Source organism: Desmodus rotundus, chromosome 7, assembly GCF_022682495.2.
Source record: "Desmodus rotundus isolate HL8 chromosome 7, HLdesRot8A.1, whole genome shotgun sequence".
Classification (NCBI taxonomy): Eukaryota; Metazoa; Chordata; class Mammalia; order Chiroptera; family Phyllostomidae; genus Desmodus; species Desmodus rotundus.
The window spans coordinates 105,661,212-105,680,111 of NC_071393.1; the positions used below are offsets into that span (position 1 = coordinate 105,661,212).

At 41.5% G+C, this 18,900-nt stretch overlaps 1 protein-coding gene across 1 annotated transcript; it reads right to left on the bottom strand.

Moving 5' to 3' along the window:
• Nucleotides 1–508: 508 nt before the first annotated feature.
• Nucleotides 509–16,308, bottom strand: DHRS7 (dehydrogenase/reductase 7). The gene is made up of 7 exons (XM_024568075.4): nucleotides 16,046–16,308; nucleotides 10,114–10,266; nucleotides 8,313–8,419; nucleotides 7,616–7,855; nucleotides 4,987–5,109; nucleotides 3,332–3,547; nucleotides 509–769 (listed from the first exon to the last, which is right to left on the bottom strand). The coding sequence occupies exons 1-7, from the start codon at nucleotides 16,176–16,178 to the stop codon at nucleotides 725–727; spliced, it is 1,017 nt and encodes a 338-aa protein (XP_024423843.2). The 5' UTR covers nucleotides 16,179–16,308; the 3' UTR covers nucleotides 509–724.
• Nucleotides 16,309–18,900: the final 2,592 nt, after the last annotated feature.

The following is an 18,900-nucleotide window of genomic DNA, read 5'->3' on the forward strand; positions in this document are numbered from 1 at the left end:
TATTCTACGTATGTGACCTCGCCTATAGCTAAACTGTGAACTGCTTATAAAGAACCATGGTTTTCTTCTGTTAAGCCCCCTTTGACAGTAGATAATTAGGGAATATTTGTTGATTTTCTATTGTGGCTTATGCATGTTCTCTACTGCAAGGTGCTAAAAATTAAAGTAAAATTAGAGTAAGGAGTTGCCAAGTCTTCCTGGTGTTTAATCTTGACTTGACCCCTTACCAGCCCCGTGACCTTGGGAAAGTAACACCTACTTGCTTTGGGCATCTCATTTTTAATCTATAAAGGTGGATATGACCACCTACCTTAGTGTGCTGTTATGAGGAATAAGTGAATTAGTACAAAACACCTCAGTACAGCAAAGGGCATATAGCAGGTGTTTATATCTGCTCATTACTCAGCACTCAGCTTTGTGTAATATTCCATACATTTACGTTAAACAGATTACTGTAATTCTTTGATTACCATTCTACTAACCTAGATTTTAAGCATAAATGCTAGAGTATGTTAAAATGCTTTTATTTTTTCAAGAATGTAGTATGTATTACTCTTTATTGCAAGATTCATGGCAATCTTTTATTTGTTGTTTACTGCATGTTGAAAGGAAAGTCGTATCTGTTAAGAAGTAAAATCACAAGTTAGTCTTCTGTGCACAAGAAGATGGCTGTTTCCCTGTCTTCCAGTTCTTCCTCCAGTGGCTTGAAAATGCAAGTACTCCGTCAGTCACGTTTTGTCTTCCGGGTTTGAAAATAAGAAAATGTGCCCTGCAACAGAGTGATAGTAATATGAATCAGTCCCTCCTTGTATTTACCCCAATGTTTGACAATTCCTTCTGCTTTAAGGAACTATACCATTATGACTCACTGTTGAGAATTCTTATTTATAAAACCTGAGCAAATGCTTACATTAGAACAAAAATCATAGTTAATTCTAGAGCTACAGAACAAGCTTGGCATCATGCTCTCTCCTATCACTGACAAGCATCTGTTCGTGTCAGTGCTGAAATCTCTACTATCGCTCTTCTGGAGCAGCATATCATCGTATACTGACTTGCCTTAATTATGACAATCAGAAAATTTAGAATTGAAATATTCGACAGATGACTCTAAAATGACTTGTGAACTTTTGAGCGTACTGCTTTCAAACAAGGCAACTCAATCATCCCTAAGATGTGACATTTCATTTGGGAAGATAGGCATTTACTACTTCCAAGAACTTGCACTAAAACAGAAAAATGCAACACAAAATTGAATGTAGCTGTTGTTCTTAATCTGTAAAAATAATAAACATTCGCCAAGACAAAGTTCCAGACATACTGTACCTAGCCTAAAGGACAGAAACAAATTCAAGTATTATTCCCAAGCACATTTAATTTGGGATAAAGCTATACTGGTATTCTCTTAACTTGGGTTATAAACAAATTGCAATAAGGGAATGGATATATAAAATAGAAGTAACAATGTGGAGGAAAGAAGCAGGGAGGAGAGAATTGAGTAAAAAAAAAATGAGAAACAATGTTTAACAGTTTCTATGGTTTTGTGTAAAGAATGAGGCATGTCGTCTCAGAAATGGTACTGGGAAATGAAATGATGCCCAGTGTATCATTAAAAAAAGTGATAAAGCAACACCACCACATAATAAGCAATATATTAAAGACAGTGGGAGGAAGAGAAAGACCATCAAGTCTGGATTAACTGAATAATGTTTAGATCTTACAGTTAAATACTGTGTAAATAAAACAAAATATTGTAACATCTGCTACAGTGGGACTGAAACTCTAGACCTGGTCCTTTTTTCCCCTCTGAAACAATTATTTTTATAATGTGTGTCTCTCTGTCGTATTATTTAACTCTTTAATTTTCACACTATCGATTAGCTCAATATCCTTTTACCATCAAAATGAAAGTGTTAAGAGCTAATCCTTAATAAGTGCAACACTCCACAGCGTGTTTTAAGAGTTTTCCACATATTAACTCATTCCATCCCTCTAACGATCCTATGACTGGGTGCCGTTGTCATTGTTAATCTCCGTTTTTGTAGATGGGGACATTACTGACAGAGAAGTAACCTGCCTGAGGTCATGGGACTGAATAGGGCAAAACTGGGATTTCAACCCACGCAGCCCGGCATCAGGATGCTGTGTCACCTCTCTAGGAAGGTGGCCTTTCCCTCTCAACTCTTATCCATCAGTGGGCACAATACCACTATGTCACCTATATTCCAAATTTAAAACTTAGATGTAATCTTTGATGAAGCTCTACCTTTGGAACCATCCCACACTACCAAGCCCTAACACTACCAAAACACTCACACATGATTTGGCCCAAAGCAAACTGGTCCACAGTACAAGGTGGGAGAAAACGTGTAGCCCCCCTCGCCCCACCTCCATGATTTTTCAAGCTCTGGATGGGTTAGTGCAGCATTTCATTTTGAGCATTTTTGCCTTTTTCGCTAATTCATTTGTACTGTCCTGCAGAAAGTTGGAGCAAATTAAACATCTAACAATTCGTGGATTGCTTAACCAGTGGTAGGCTATATAATGAATGATACACATGGTAATCCCACTTTATAATTCTGTTTCTGTAAAAAGGTAGTATCATTGAAAGAAATGCTTCAACAATGAAAACCATCCACAGAAATAACCTTTCTTTGTGTAATCATCTCTATAATTTTTGGCTTAATTCCTTAACATTTCCTGTGCTCTTTATACATTAAATTCTTTTGATGGTCGCAATTTTCTCAGAAATAGTTCATAATATTCTTTACTTTTCTGTAAGAATGAGTGTTGAAAGAAGGAGTGATCCGCCTATTTTGTCCAACACAGACACAGGCACATCTTGGACGTGCAGAGTGTTTCTGGATCCGTTCAAAGGAACCAGTACGACACAGTGAGGGCGCATCATTTTTACCAGCACAAGTGCTTCAACAGAGGTAAGCACGGGGCTGACGTTCACGCAGTCCTGGGGAGAAATGAGATGGGAGGCCAGGTATCAACCCAAGGACGCGACACCAGGGCTGCTCTGTAGCGTGAGTGGCAGTTTGTGAGAAAAAGGAGCATTCGACACACACCCTGGTCAAATAGTAAGTGTAGAAGAAAAAATGGCAATCTTTGTTTTGATTTTACCTTATTGTAAACTTCTTTCTCCAAGACCAGTAGTAATTTATAATAAGCCAACAGATATGCAAGGGGGGTAGAATACTTTTTATATCTTTTGTATTGATATCATGAGATTAGTAGAGGGGTAAGTAAAGTTTTTAAGCACAAGAAAATGTCATGCTTCCCTACAAGTTTGATATGTATTAAGAAATGTGTAAATTGTTCTTACCAGACCACCCTTAAAGTTCTGAATGATTTTCTTCCCCAGTATGGTCATTAGCCAAAAGCCCCAGGTTGGCATATACTGCCACAGATATGCCACTGCCAAAAAAGGTTGCTCTCCGATCCAAACTTCTTTCAGGTCATTGGCCATGCTGATCAACATCAGCCGCGCGCATCGGCTGGTGGCCATCTTGTTGGGCTGGTCTGGATCACTACCTACAGACTAGGAAATATTTTAAAAATGAAGAGCATGTTGAGTGTTTATCCAAGGTAGTTCATAAAACTTTTAAGCTAGAAAGGACCCAGAAGTCATCTAGTTGAGTGACTCCTTTGCGTGACCTCATGCTGCCTACGAGTCTTCCATAGGTACTAACAGGTGTCTACAATATTTCAAAAAGCCTAACAGGAATCGTATAAACTTACCAGAAAAGACTGTGCAGGCTAACTGAAAGATGAAGGTTTTTTACTTTTAATTAGAACTGTATCATCTTAATGTCCTTTAGGATAATCATATATCACTTCAGTAGTAAAAATGTTTATGCAAATTCATACATACATTTAACAAATTAAACTCTATTAACACAGAAGAGTCCAGCGCTGGCCGGATGGCTCGCTTGGTTGAGCGTCATCCCATGAACAAAAGGTTGACGGTTTGATTCCCAGTCGGAGCACATACCTAAGTTGTGGGTTTGATCCCCAGGTCGGGGTGCATACAGGAAGCAACCAATCAATGTTTCTCTCTCACACTTATGTCTATTGCTGTCTCACCCTCTCTTTCTCTCCTTTCCTCTCTCTAAAAACAATAAACACATCCTCAAAAAAATCTTTAAAAAAACGTGGAGTCCATGGGGGTGAAATGGAGGAAAAAGATAAAAGTGGTTTCTTGGGAGTGGACATACCTGGTACCGCTAATCTGGTCAACCCACTATCGCTCAACAAATAAATAAATGGAGGCCCAGAAAGGTAGTAACTCATCTGCACTCACACAGATCATTCAAATAACCAGGTCTACATTCCAAGTCCCTTGATTCCTACGGTTGCATGATTATTCTATTTTACCTTAGAGCCTCCACAGAAAGTGTGAAAAATATAAATGATACCTGTGAACATTTACATAGAAACATATGCAGATTTATGTCACAGTAGAAATAGATCTTAAGGGAGAAAAAGGAAAATTTCATGGTCTTTAGGGGGATTTTGTATTACTGAGTGACCGGATTCCTTATGAGACATTTGGTATTCATTGATAAATCACTCTGTGTAATCTGAGCTGAGGGCAGCACAGGCCTGGGTGAAGCTAACCTAAAATGACCACAACAGAACAAGGCTTTTTCTAGGCTCCTTCACCGCAATTCCTCTTTAAAAGCGTAATACGTTTAATATACTAAAATTCAGCCTTGCAGAGCCTTTCAGTATTGCTATACTTTGTGAATGGATAGAAACTGGGTTTTTAAAATCCCATAACGGTGGATTACTTATCCAACAATTTCTTTAGCCTTTATGGAAACTGGCTGTCACAACCCTACCAGCTAACCTTCACGATGTTCCTTATGCCATGAGTTATGGTTTGTAAATAAGTCACAAAACCCTGAGGCATAGTGACATAACACTAATAAATAATTACGAAAGCATTCAAATGATATCCCAACTAGAAATTTTTACCTGTGTGACATCACTAGTTAGGGCATTCTTCACAATATTTGATTGCACAGGTCCTGGGAAAACGTTAGACACTACTATACCTGGGTATTCGAGAAGTTCAATTCGAAGGCTATTAAAAAACCCCTAATAGACAAAACAAAAAAGCAAATAAATACATATATCTCATGTTTAATATTAAGCAAATTAATGCCTACATAGTTCTTCAACTATGAAGGACAAGAGCAGCACATTATCAAAATATGTTCTGAAATGCATGACTAACAGGAAACGTAATTGTGCAACCTTACTAGGTATTTTTAACCATAAGACTGGAGGCAATCTAGAATAGCATTTTCGGCTCTTTCGAAGTATGAATGGTTCACCTGTCTGGTAGTGGGGGATCAGGCCATCAGTGATTTTTAAGGTAGGCAAGCACTGGATAGGTGAAAAAAATACCCCCTGGAGATTCTGATACACACTCTTTACACCAATCCCCATATCTCACTCCAAAAGGGGTGCATGTTCTCCGCTGAGAATCACTCAGGTTTGGTTTCTTTTTCTCTCTCAGAGTGGTCTAACGTGCCAGTACGGGGGCAAGAGGGAGAGAGGGGGGATTAGTACTTAACAGAAACTCTCACCAAGAAAGAATTCAGCCCTAGCCAGGTGGCTCAGTTGGTTGGAGCGTCATCCCATACACAGGTAGGTTGTGGGTCTGATCCCCAGTCAGGGCACATGCCTAGGATGCAGGTTCGATCCCTGGTTGGGGCATGTACAGGAGGCAACTGATTGATGTTTCTGTCTCACATCAATGTCTGGGTCTGTCTGTCTGTCTCTCTCCCTCTCTGCCCGCTTTCCTCTCTCTCTAAAATCAGTGAACATGTCCTCGGATAAGGAAGGAAGGAAGGAACCAACCTTTTCTATTTATTACTAGTTTAACAATTAGTTTCAGCCAATATTCATCTTTTCTGGACAGTAAGACCCTCTAGACGTAAATACACTTGCCATTTCTAAACCAAATAGGGAGTAAACATCTACTTTCCCTAATCTCTTTACCTAATTTGGGAAATGGTCCAAGATTACATTGTTATAAGCTGAGTTAACTACTGAAAAGCCTAAACAGCTAACTCCCAGGGTACATTTATTTATGATCCAACAGCGTTAAACAGGTACCAGCCCTTAACTCTGACCCCTAACAAAAACACAGGGCCTATGAAGACTCATGCTGCCAGAGACTAAGACAGTGCCTAACTCTGATGGACAGGAAAAAGGCTTTCTAAATGAACGAACTTCCAAATCTGCCACTCTTTAGCAAAGAGGAGAGAGGACAGACACCGTGAGAGCCAATACATCAGACACTAAAACCTCTTCTTGTTTGAAGTCACATCTAGTATAGCGTGATAGTGTGGACTTTTCATTGATAAACAAGTTCACTCTGTAGCCTGCTGGGCATCTGACAAGGAAATGTGCTCTTCAAAGAGCCTTTATCTGCCACATTGTGTCAGAGGATCAAAGCCAGCAATACAACAGTGAGTCCGGGAGGGTAGGCCAGACTGCTCACATTGTGTTTGACTGAGAGCGTCCTGCATGTCCTATGGCATACTTCGTGCCAAACAGATGGGCGAGCCGCCTTCCCTCACCTACCAGCCTCAGAGTTGCCCGACTGCTCTGCAGGAAGTGACTGACGCCCTGTTGCCAAATATGAGGAAATCGTCATGTAGCAGTCCCTTTCCTCACTCTCTGCAACTGTCTGCTTTTCACAACAGAAGGGATGTCCCAAGGAACCAAATCTTCACATTTTCCTGAAACTGATGATCATTCACCTATTCATCTCATCATTCCAACAGTGAAACATTCTCTGTAAACTGACCTTCAACAGCATTAACTACAAATTAGAAGTCTTCTTTAATCATTCTTCCCCTCTTGGCCTTATGACTTAATTTGTTCCATGTTATGGTTTAATAACATTTCTTCAGGTCCACTCTTAACCAACATTAAAAATTCATTCATTTCTAATACTGACAACTCAAAGGTTAAGCAAACCAAATCAAGCTTCTCTCCTAGCCTCTGCATTGACTAGGCTGTCTTCTTCCAGTGAACCCAGGGCAAGTACAGGCAAAGCCGGTCCCAGCAGGGCTATGAAGCACAAAGCAGATCACCTAGTGTGTAGTTCCTATTTCTGACATGCTTATATATTTAGACCAGGTAAAATAAACCCCACCTAACAGGGGGGAGGAAAAAGAAGTCCCAGAAATAGGGAGGAAAACTGCACCCTGAAGTATGTGAAGAAATCAGGGTAGACCCAAATTTGTCACGAAGATGAGGCAGAAATGAGGAAAAGGCTATGGGTGATACGCTGACTGGACTATGCAGTTCTTGAGGGCAGGGACCGTATCTCATCATTTCTCCATCCCCAGGATCTGTTGCGGCACGTGGTACAGCTGCCAGTGCTCAACACGTGCAATTTTGTTTGTTGAATTAGAAAGCGACATGTGAAGTTCACGTCTTTTGAGGCATCTTCTGGGGATGTCCTCTATCAAAGATCTCTCTCTCTCTGCGTCACTGCCTAGTTCCAATGACCTCTTGCAGTGGTGGCCATATCCCCCGTGTATATTAAGGTCAGTTCTACGCAAGTCAGTTTGAGCAGCCTTACCCGAAGAGCATGTTTGCTGGCACAATATCCAGTAGAAAGGGGCATAGACAAGATACCCATGAAGCTATTCACAGTGACAATCTTTCCTTGCTTCCTCTCGATCATGTGAGGCAGAACACACATTGTCAAGGACACTGTCCCTAAGTAGTTAAGCTTTATGAGCTCCTCGTAGACACCCAGGCTGGTTTCCACACAGAGAGAACGCTGGGATCTTCCACCATTGTTGACCAGAATGTCGATCTAGTTAAATAAAATCAGAAAAAGGGGCACTTTGGGGATGACCTGTCATGGAGATTGATGGAATACCTAGGGCTGACTGCTTATACTGTACACTTGAAGAATCGCTGAATCAGAATGGTATATTTCCAGAGTAAAAATATAAAATAAAAAACAGGATTCACCTGCGGAATTAATTCCTCTTTTAGGTGACTATGGGAAGTAGTAAGGGTCATAAAAATAAAAGGCACTGAGTTTCTAGCTTTTTTTGTTCACCATGGAGGAGTGAGTACTTGTTAAACTATGAAAAGTAGTAATTACACAAAGCCAAAGCCTCAGAAATTAAGAGGCCCAACTCGCAGGCCCTGATCTCACTTCATGGACCCATTTGCCTAAAGCCCTTTTAATGACGGCACCACAGATGGGAATCACTTTTGCAACTACTTCAAAGCAAAACTTATCAATTCAAAATGCTACTTACTTTACCAAATTCCTGGAGAACGGTTTTGGTAGCCACTTCGTGTGAACTTATGTCAGTCAGGTCAAGGGGCAAAACAAGTATATCTTTTCCTTTTAAATTGCCATTCTCTAAATAAAGACACTTAAAAATTAGTGTGGAAGTCACGCAATAGTTCATTCAAGCTCCCTGCCACTCGCATTAAATCTAAAACCCATCCTACAACCAGACTTGGCAACAAACTCCCTTCTGAGTGGCCCTGCAGGAGAGTTTCTCAGTGATCAAGAAGAGGACTGGTGGTAATACAGCAACATCTCATCAGACAACAAGCTGGCTGGGGAATGGCTCTCCTCACCTTGTCTAGTCAGGTGACTCTTTATGGGAAGTAGCTATAGTAGACTATAAAAGTTAGACATTGGAAGAGACTAGAGGAAATCAAGACTATATTACATGGTAAAAAAAAAAAAGCAAAACTTTTGAAGCCATTTCTATAAAGTACAGAGGTATTTTTGTATTATGATAGGTTCATAGCATCAGCTGCTCTTTTACGCATATTGAAAAACAAAGTTTGTGCTTAAGATCAGTAAGAAGCTCAAGCCCTCCAGCGGCACGACACACGGAAGCTTCCCGCTGGAGGCTGAGGATTCCAGAAGGCAAACATGGAAAAGTACAGAATCCTGGAATTCCCAGCCAAGAATCATGTGGGACCATAATGGCCCTTTCTATTTCTGTTCATTAAAAAAGAAAAAAAAACCCTGAAATGAATCTTCTTGAACTCTACCTTTGGAGTACAAGCAGTGCCAATAAGAAAACAAGCAAGTGGAGAGATCATCAAATGTATAAAAGCTTATGGACACAGGAGTATATTGTGAAACATTAACTGTTTTAAAAGCAAGAAAAAAGTTTGTACCAGTTGTCTGGCAGATGAAAGGAAAACCACCAGCCTCGTTCCAACTAGGAAATGCTGCCATGGTTCACCTCTGCTTGTTCAAGAGCTGCAAGTCCTACCAGTGGGGCAAATGCCGCAAGGAACGGCCCAGGGAAGAACGCAAGAGCCCTTGGGGCCTTGGCAACTGACATTCATTTCTGGGTAGTTAATTCCGTCAGCAAAGTGAAAGAAAGATTTCTGCAGAATGACAGATGACCAAGAAAATGGTCTGCTGGAAAACTCAAAATTATCTCAGTGTAGATACTAAATAATAACTGTATTACTTGAGGCTGCTTTCAATGTGAACATAACCACACTAAAACTGGAACAAAAATAAACTTTGTTGCCCTATATGTTGACATGAAAAATACTATCTCTGCAAATACTAAGCTGCATTTTGTAAACTTAATTCATTTCCTATTCTTTCATCCTTTATAACAAAAGTCTTATGCCATCTTATGTGACTTTAGTTTCTACATTTTACCAAAATGAGTCAGGATTCTTTCTAATTAAATTTCTACAGTTGCATACCTGTATGTCATACATAAAGCCAAATTATTCCTTCTTTAAGACAAAAATATAAGGCATTTATTTGGTTTCTAAAAATCCACCAACATTTGAAAGAATCGGTGGTCAGTCCCTAACACCAAGAAGCAGTGCAACTTAAAAAAATAAAAAAGCAGAAAGGTGTCAGGAAAAGGGAAGAGGAAGGTCAGGGCTGCCAACGAAGAGATGACAAAAGGAAGAGGACTTGGGTCAAAGCGCTTGGAGCATTTGGAACTGCAGTGTGCTGTCCGGGAAAATCCCTCTCTCCCTGCCGAAGTTCCCCAAACTGCATTTGCATTTGGATTCTGATTTATTTCTAGGATGCACAGCTGCTGTTTTAGATCTACTTACCAAGGCACCTTCTTTTTACCCTTTCCAGCTCCTGCACTCTTCTGGCTGACAGCACCAAGGACACTCCCAGTTTAGACAGCTGGTAAGCCAGCTCCTCACCGATCCCACTGGACGCTCCAGTCACCCACACCACCATGTCAGTCAGCTCCCATTCTATTGAGAAAAGAGCAAGGTGGAAGGAAGAAAATAAGCTGTGAATTACACCCATACCCAAAGATTAGCAAAAGAAAAGAAGTGTTTTAAACAATACCGCTAATTAATGAGGGTATAATGCGAGAGTCACTGTGATGCAACATTCCTCGTGCCTTGTTTATTGAAATACGTGTCATTTATCAAAAATAGCAAACCAGGTGTCACTTAACATGCACACGTCTGATTTTCAATTAGGAAAGTTAAAAATCAGGAAACTGGTTTACTGCTTTAGTCAAGCGATCCTAGAACTTGTCAGGTTGGCAGTAGGGGCTCCAGATGCTTCCAGGGTTCAAATCCCAGCTCCAGCACACACAGCAGGGACACACTCCTATGTGAGAACTCACAGCCTCAACTTTCTGCAACTAGAAAATGGGATCAATAATAAAAACTCTGCCACAGAATTGTTGAGAGCAAGGAGTTAAAACGGGCAGGGTTCTCATAGCAGCGTCTGACACTTACTCGGTGCTTAATAAAATGTCAATTAATAATCCTTGCTAAAAATCTTTAACAAATGGACTTTTGGCAGCACAACATAAGATATCCACTCACTCACTTGTGTGTTTCAATTTCTCCAGCCAGGGGCAATGAGGTTACTAACTATAATGGCTTAACATTTTTTCATTACTTCCTATGTGTTTTAAAAACATTTACCTTATTAAAACCCTCACAAGAACCTTATGAAATATGGATTATCTCAATTTTATAAAAGAGGAAACTGAAGTTTACAGAAATTAATTTATCCCACTAAACTACGAACTCCCTTGTGGCTGAGACCCTGCCTGCCTTGTTCCTTGTTCCTGCTATATCCTTAGTGCCTAGCACACTGTAATATAGATGGGACTCCATAACCAACTGTTGAATAAACACCCAAGATCCCTAGCAGAGCTGAGATATGAGCCCAGGTATATCTCACTCCAAAGGCTACACTCTGGTCACTAGCGTATGATGCCCACATTTTAATATGATCAGTGTTTTAAAACCCAACTGTTTTTTAGCCATTCAAGAAAAAGCAACTTGTGCTCAGGAAAGGGGTTTCATATAAATAATCTGAACCAAGGATGGAAACATCCCTGTTACAATGTCTGGGCTACAATGCTTTCCCATCACATGATGTGCTTTCCTGGAAGGGCACAACTGAGCCACCTTCCTGAAGGATTTCCTCAGGAATAGAAAAATGTACAAGTATATTCAAAGAGTCATTTATTCATTCATCAGCTGCTCATTATAAGGAACCTATCCGCGTGGAATGGCAAATGTAGCCCAGCCCTATCGGAAAACTGATAGGTGTGAGTCGGCACACAGGAGCCAAACTCATGGATCAGCTTTCCTGTAGGAAACCAGGCCTACATTATACCTAGGCTGCTTTGAGGCTTGCTCTTGCTAATACTCCCTCACCCTGAGTTGAAGCAGCAAATGTTTACTGCATATCTTTAAAGTAACTTCCTGAAGTCTGTGCTAATCTCCCAAGGAAGGAGTGTAACCAGACCAATCACTCTTACCGTTCCCTTGCATTTGCAATATGTTTTTCCTTGTTAATCTGTTAGAAGTAATCAGTAACATCCTTGCCTATGTTATCTGTAAAATGTAATCACCTAAAGCAAATCTAAGCATAATGAATGAAAACCTTCTTTGATGTATGCTATTAGAAAGCAATAAAAGCCTGTCCAGGCAAGGGTCGAGGTGCTCTCTCTCAGAGGGTGGCCGTGTCAACCATTTTTCTCCACAGGACTTTGGCAGTCCATGTAAATTTGTTTGTCTCATCCACAACACCGTAAACACTGCTGGCCAGAGTCTGCATCACTCGTTGTTCCAAAGTTCTGCAAAACTTGGACTCCAGGGTAAATAGAGTTTGTAACTGTTTACTAACTAGCATAGAACGAACAAAGATTTCATTTTTACCCCCAAATGCAAATATTATTTAAATCCAACAATGAAAATCTCCAGGCTTACATTTACCTTAGTACACCTATAGTTCTGGCACCTTCCGGGGGAAGAAAACTTCTTTTTGCACCAACGTTTCCAAATTGCACAGATTCTGGTATATACACAAAGCCTCTGAAAGCAGATTCTTGAAGTTCAAAGAAACTTACAGTTCAATCCCAAACCCAGTATGAGAATTCTCTCCTCAGGTCGACTAGCCTCTACTTAATTCCCTCACAGGATGAGGAAGCTAGTGACCTCTGAGGCAACTGATCACTCCCTTTTTTTGGACCAGTCTAATCCTTCAAGGAGTTCAAAGATTCTTATGCTGATGTGCTATACCTTTAACTTCTCCCCGCCAGCATCTGACGCCTTGTGACACCAGAAAGAATAGGTGGAGCCTGTCTTGCACATGACAACCCCTCATTCATTTGAAGACAGGTGTCATGTCCTCCCTAAGCCCTCTCCTCTCTTGCCTCTCTAAAGGTACATAAACACCTCCAGTTGCTGCTACCTTCCCTAGGATGACATGGCATCAGGTTTCTCCTTCACTCTTCTGCTCCCACCCCTCTGCACTGGCTCTAGTTGGTCAATGTCCCTATTGGAGGGAGCCAGCCAGAGCAGGACACAGGATTCCCACAGGGCCTGTACGGTTCAGAGCAGGGTGAGGTGACAAAACTGTGTCCCTTGTTCCCCAGAGGACAGGCTGTGTGAGGGCCTGGACAGTGGCTGGATCAGTCACTGCTGTGTCCCTGTGCCCAGCACAAAGGCTGACCCAGGTTACAGAAGACATCTGTTGTTGTTGGGAGTTTGCTGCTTCAAGACACTAAATATCTCCCAGGCTTGCCTAATTTTTCTGGCAGTCACTTCTCAGTTGCCTCACTTTGAGGTTTCTGTCAACTAACACCTGAGTTTCCCTTACACGTGCCGCTGTTGAGACTTTCCCTGCTCTGGACTTGTGCCAGATATTTTTTCTGGATCAACGTGCAATATCTAAAATTAGTCACCCTTAAATGTCACCATGTGAGAAAGATGCTTGGAAGCACGGAGAACTTCTCTAGAAGAATACATAAAAGGTGGGACATGGTGGTTGCCTCCAGAGAGGCATACTGAGTGGGTGGGGGCAAGGCTGGGAAACAGCTTTATTTTTCACTGTATATCCTTTATATTTTTAATTTTCTATTATGTGAGCATATTATTTATGTTGTGACAAAAATAATAAACCTTCAGAGAAGATGAGGAGGATAACTTTTTTTTCATCTTGATAAGAGTCCGTCCGTCTTTCCAATCTGAGCTACTTTGGGACCAGAGTCCGTCCTCATGGTCCTTTCACTTATTTTCACTACCCCCCGCCCCCAGGGGTCCTGTAAGTTATTTTTTCCTAACAACTCCCCCATTGAATTGTAATTCCACTGATATACTCTCTGTCTGTTTATACATATATCTGTGCCTTATATTTAAGGCATTCTATAAAGTTTACTCTTCAGTAAGAATGGCTAAACTTAAAAATTAAAAGTTAAAAATGAAACGCTATTCACATTTAACTTAACTTTATATCCGTATTTGCTGAATAACTTTTAATGTACTGTGTTTAGTCAGATAAATAGTAATGTATTAAACTACATATGCAAGTTAACAAATCATGTAACTACATAATAGCAATGTAATTAAAGCTATTCAAAAATCCTCCAAAATTGTTATTTTTCCAGCAAAAGTAAAACATTGAAAAAAATTAATTTGTTAAAATTCATGTTTAGTCACCTTAACTTTTAACTTTTGCTTGCTATGTGAAAATAACTTTTAATTTAACTAGCTGCTAGATATTACCAACGTTTTTCCTTTTCAGAGCTTGACATAATTAGTGGGCTGGATAATTTGTAGAGAATTAAATAATAAAATACAAGCTACTTGTACGTAATTCTCAAAGTCCAAGGTAACACGGAAGCACGGAGGATCAACACAAACATCCACAAAGCAGCCAGTAGGCGCATGCATTCCACCTGCTGATATGGAGCAAACCGTCAGGAGAAAGTCTGCCGATCACCTTGCCATAGTTTCGTAGCATTGACCTTGCATGTGCATACTGTTATTTTCCGTGACATCAATAATGTCAGTGTTGCACGCGGCCCACCAAAAATGAAAAACTAAGGACAAAGATTTCGGTAGGTGGGGTTCAACTTTCTACAGACACAAAACACTGTCCCCTCTCAGGGGCATCCAGCCTGCGGCCCGTGGGCCACATGCAGCTCAGGATGGCTATGAATTTGGCCAAACACAAAATCGCAGATTTACTTAAAACATTGAGATTTGTTTGTGATTACGTGTCACAATGTATTTAATGTGGCCCAAGACAACTCTTCTTCTTCCGGTGTGGCCTAGAAACGCCAAAAGTTTGGACACCCCTGCAGGTTCCTTTTGGGGCCCCGAGAACCAATTCTCACCCCACGGAAGCAGTACCACTTCCCTTCTCTCCTGGCCCTATTTTAAAAGCATAGTAGCCCTCTTCCAAGCAAACCTCCTCTCACGATGCGTCTTTTCATACAGGAAACTTGGTCCAGCAAAACCCTACTTCCCCCAGCCATTATGGACCCAAAGCATATCTTTGGGCAGGTCATTAAATTTCTCTAAATATTAGTTTCTCTACCTGGAAAGTAAAATTAACAGAGACTACTTTGTATAAGTCCTTGTAAAACATAAAGAGCACATGTTGTGAAGGGCCGAAACACACTGCTTAGTACAGAGAACGTGTTAGTAAACCACCAGCAAATATTAAGCAGGGCACAGATACACGTGGGACAGGAGGAATGCCCCTAGATGCCAATAATGATTTTACTCCAGGCAAAATGCAATCCAGTTCTTTCCCGGGTTATACTTTTATATAATCCAATGAGTAAGTAGGTATAAAAGTCCAGGTTACATGGAGAAAGGAAGGATGTTTTAACTGCTCTAAAACTCAGTAACCAAAGGAGACTAGAGAGTCTTTCAAATTCCTTAGTGGGTACATTCCATGGGGATAATCAGGTATACTTTTTAACAGTTTCAACATGAAAAAGAAATGATTATAGAAAGCAGTGCCTGTTCGTTCTGCATCCTGATAAAAGTTTGCCTTGAAGAATAAATGTTTCCAAACTCTATTTTCAGATTCCTCTGTGCCAACCGGGGACAGCCCAGCCTTATCTGTACATACTTTCCGCCTGATGTAAAACTGTTAACTTTGAAATGCGTGCACTTCTCGCTTACCCCTCTCCCTGTATAAGCAGCCCTCACTCTTCAAAGTCAAAGCAGCGTTTCAAGGCTTTTTGGCGTTCTGCTCTCGGGCATGTCCTCAATTTGGCCAAAAAAAAAACCCTTTTCTTAAATTTACAGAGGCTTAGGTCTTCTTTTCGTTGAGAATTTCAAGTTTTACCATTTCAAATCCCCAGGAGAGTGAAAAGTGGTGGATAAACAACTTCATCAAGCAGAAACACGGAGGTCCTGTCATCAAAAGGGGTCACCCTCACAAACCAGGGGAACGCGCGCACTACTTCTCCAAGCAGTCCTCCGACACTGCATCAGAATCCCTGAGAGGCAGGTAAGAATTGAGGGTCCCGAGGGAGCCCGCCCATTCCAGTGCCCTTACTACTTTGGCGACAATGCAAGTCCAGCCGACCAGAACTGTAGATTAAACGCAGACTCGCCACTTCCTCCCGCACCCGCAGCCCCTGGAAAAGGCGCAGCCTTGCGACTCGGAAGCTCCACGCCACCCAGAGACGCAGGCAGCGCAGACACGGCGGCAGGGGACCCGGTCTCCCACTCTGGAGGAATGGCTGCAGGTCCTCACCTGGACGTCGCCCCTGCCACTCGGCCCACAGCAGGGTCAGGTCGCCATCAGCCCGCAGGAAGCGCACCAGCTGCACCACTAGCGCCAGCAGCGCGAACAGCACCAGCAGCGCGAGCAGAAAGTCCCAGCTCATGGCGGCCACCCGCGCGCCGCTTGGCTGGAGGAGGACGGCCGCGCCCCAGCAGCACAGCCGCGCTCAGAGACCGCTGCGGCCGCTTCCACGCCCGCCCGGGAGCAGGGCCGCCAGGCTCCTCCCAGTCCCGCACCACCTCCGGGCGTCGGGCTGCGCGTGGGCGTGGGGTGCGCCCGACGGTCGCGCCCAGCGTACCCGCCCCGTGATTGCTACACCAGCTCCGCCTGCGTGTGCATGCAATAAAGGGTTGCGGTAGGAACAAAAAGCGTGGATTTGTAATATCAAAGAACGATTTTTTAGCAGTTGTTTTGAGGACAGTTTCCAAGGCTCTGGTTGTGTCAACAGGAAGAGCACAAATATTTCAACCGAAAGACTCGGGCTCCTCTTTGTTATCTTTCTTCTTTAACTACAGGAATCGAACAAACCAAATTGTTTTTCACCCCACCCAACCCCCAACGAATTAACCCAGTCCTTCTGAGTTAAATTGGCCCCGTGTCAACTTAAATTTGGAAGCACGGTGCAAATCACAGTTGCCTCGTTGCCGGACGAGAAAGTGCAGTTTCGGCCATAACTGTCCATGAGCGCTAGCGCTAGGAGCTCGGGTGTGGGGGACCTTTGCCAACCCAGGGGGACTTAGTAACTGTACCCCGGGTGAGCCTGATTAAATTATTTCATTATCAGTACCCACAAAGAATATGGAGGAGGATTTAAATGAGAAGGTGCGTGTGATGGGACAGACGCTAGTACACAGTAGTTCATTCTTTTGTAATTATTACTATTAATTATCATTATTATTTTTTGTTTCCATTATTATAATTTCTTAAATGTCAGCCTGAAAGTCAGGGACTTTGTTTATAAACTTGTATATTCTATGCCCATAGGGTTCCCCTCACACGTGAAAGCATAAGAATGTTTAAATTGTAATGAATCAAATTATGGTTTGGGAATCCTTGAGGAAGCTGTGAGCTAGCTAACCTTACAATTTGGGATGATATTGCTCAAGAGTCACCCTCATTGGATTGTCACTTTTGCAATAAGGGTTTTATTTTCTTTATGATGAATGACTTTTAAAATAGGCATTTTATAGTCAATAGTGGTGCTTAAAAATACCACTCTAAATCTCACTGCAGTGAAAAAACTCCTAAGAGTTTCCTCTGAGCCTGTTTCCCCTTCTGTAAAATGTAAGAGTTGAGTTAGATTTAGCATTGCAAGCCAGACCATAGTTGCTGCGTGGGTGAGAGGGGAACAGAGCTGCAAATGGCAATTATGGCAGTGGGAGGTGGGACAGCAGGCCAGCACTGGGAGAAACCCACCCAAAGAACATGATCTCTCATCTATCCAGCTCTAGAGATTAAGGAGTCTCTGTGAGAGACAGAGTCATGGTTACAGAGAGCGTTTTGATGGTTGCCAGATGGGAAGGGAGTGTGGGGAAATGGGTGAAGAGTTGAGAAGATTAAGAAATACAAATAGAAATACAAATTACAGAAAGGCCATGGGGATGTAAAGCACAGTATAGGAAATTGAATAGCCAAAGAATTTATATCAATGACTCATGGAAATTAACACTGGTTGGGAGACTGCCAGAGGGCGTAGGGGGTGCTGGGTGGAGGGGGAGCAAAGGCAGAAAAATCAGGACAACTGTGGTGACATAATCGATAAAATATAATTTAAATAAATGAATAAAAATCTTTTAAAAATATTTTTTAAAAAGAAGTCTCTGTGAGCTCTGAATGTCTCAAAAATATGTCTTTGCTTTTTAATCTGATGACTTGGTTCAGTACAAATGTCTCATCCTTTCCCATGTATGTACTTACTGTAAATTTGTGTATATAATTTCATGTATATGCATTTATTAACTTATATGCTGTAATGGTTCTTTTTATACGTCGACTTGGCTAGGCTATGTTATCCAGGTTTTGGTCAAGCACCTGTCTAGTTGTTATAATTTTTTTTTATATTTTTATTTTTTTATTTTTGTCTAACTTTGACTTTTTTATTAAATATTTTATTGTTGTTCTGTTACAGTTGTCCCAGTTTTTCCACCTGTGCTCTCCTCTGCCCAGCTGCCCCCCACAGTCAATGCCCACCCTGTTGTCCATGGGTCATTTATTATTGTTCTTTTAGTAGACGCTTCCCTTTTACTCCCTTATCCCCCTTCCCCTCTGGTCACCATCAGTCTGTTCCTTGTTTCCATGCCTCTGGTTCTATTTTGCTCGTTTGTTTGTTTTGTTCATTAGGTTCCTCTTATAGGTGAGTTCATGAATGTATTTTTTAAATCAGTAGACTTGAAGAAAAGCTAATTAGTCTCCATAATGTGGGTGGTTCTCATCCAATCAGTTGACTGCCTTAAGTTAAAACAAGACCAAGGTACCCCAGAGAAGGAGTTCTGGCTCCAGGCTGCCTTTCAACTTGAACTGCAACATCAGCTCTCCCTTCAGTCTCAGTATCCTGGCCGACCCTGCAAATTTCAGACTTGCTGACCCCCACAATCAGGTGAGCCAATTCCTTAAAATCAGTCTCTCTGTATATATCTGTATATGTATGTGCGTGTGTATTTCCTATTGGTTCTATTTCTGTGGAGAACCCCGACTAATACCCAAACTATAATAAAATTACACAGTCACTTCACCTCCATAGCAGTTCATACATTGGAAAATGAAAACGACAAAGTAATATACAAATGTTAACAGCAGAAATTTCAATTTACCTGAATAGAGGCATA

Excerpts from the sequence above, each read along its gene's own strand:
- DHRS7 (XM_024568075.4), bottom strand. The coding sequence starts at position 16,178 with ATGAGCTGGGACTTTCTGCTCGCGCTGCTGGTGCTGTTCGCGCTGCTG. Across the intron at positions 5,110-7,615 it reads CCAGCAAACATGCTCTTCGG|GGGTTTTTTAATAGCCTTCG; the intron begins GTAAGGCTGCTC and ends TTTGTCTATTAG. Across the intron at positions 3,548-4,986 it reads TAACTAGTGATGTCACACAG|TCTGTAGGTAGTGATCCAGA; the intron begins GTAAAAATTTCT and ends AATATTTCCTAG.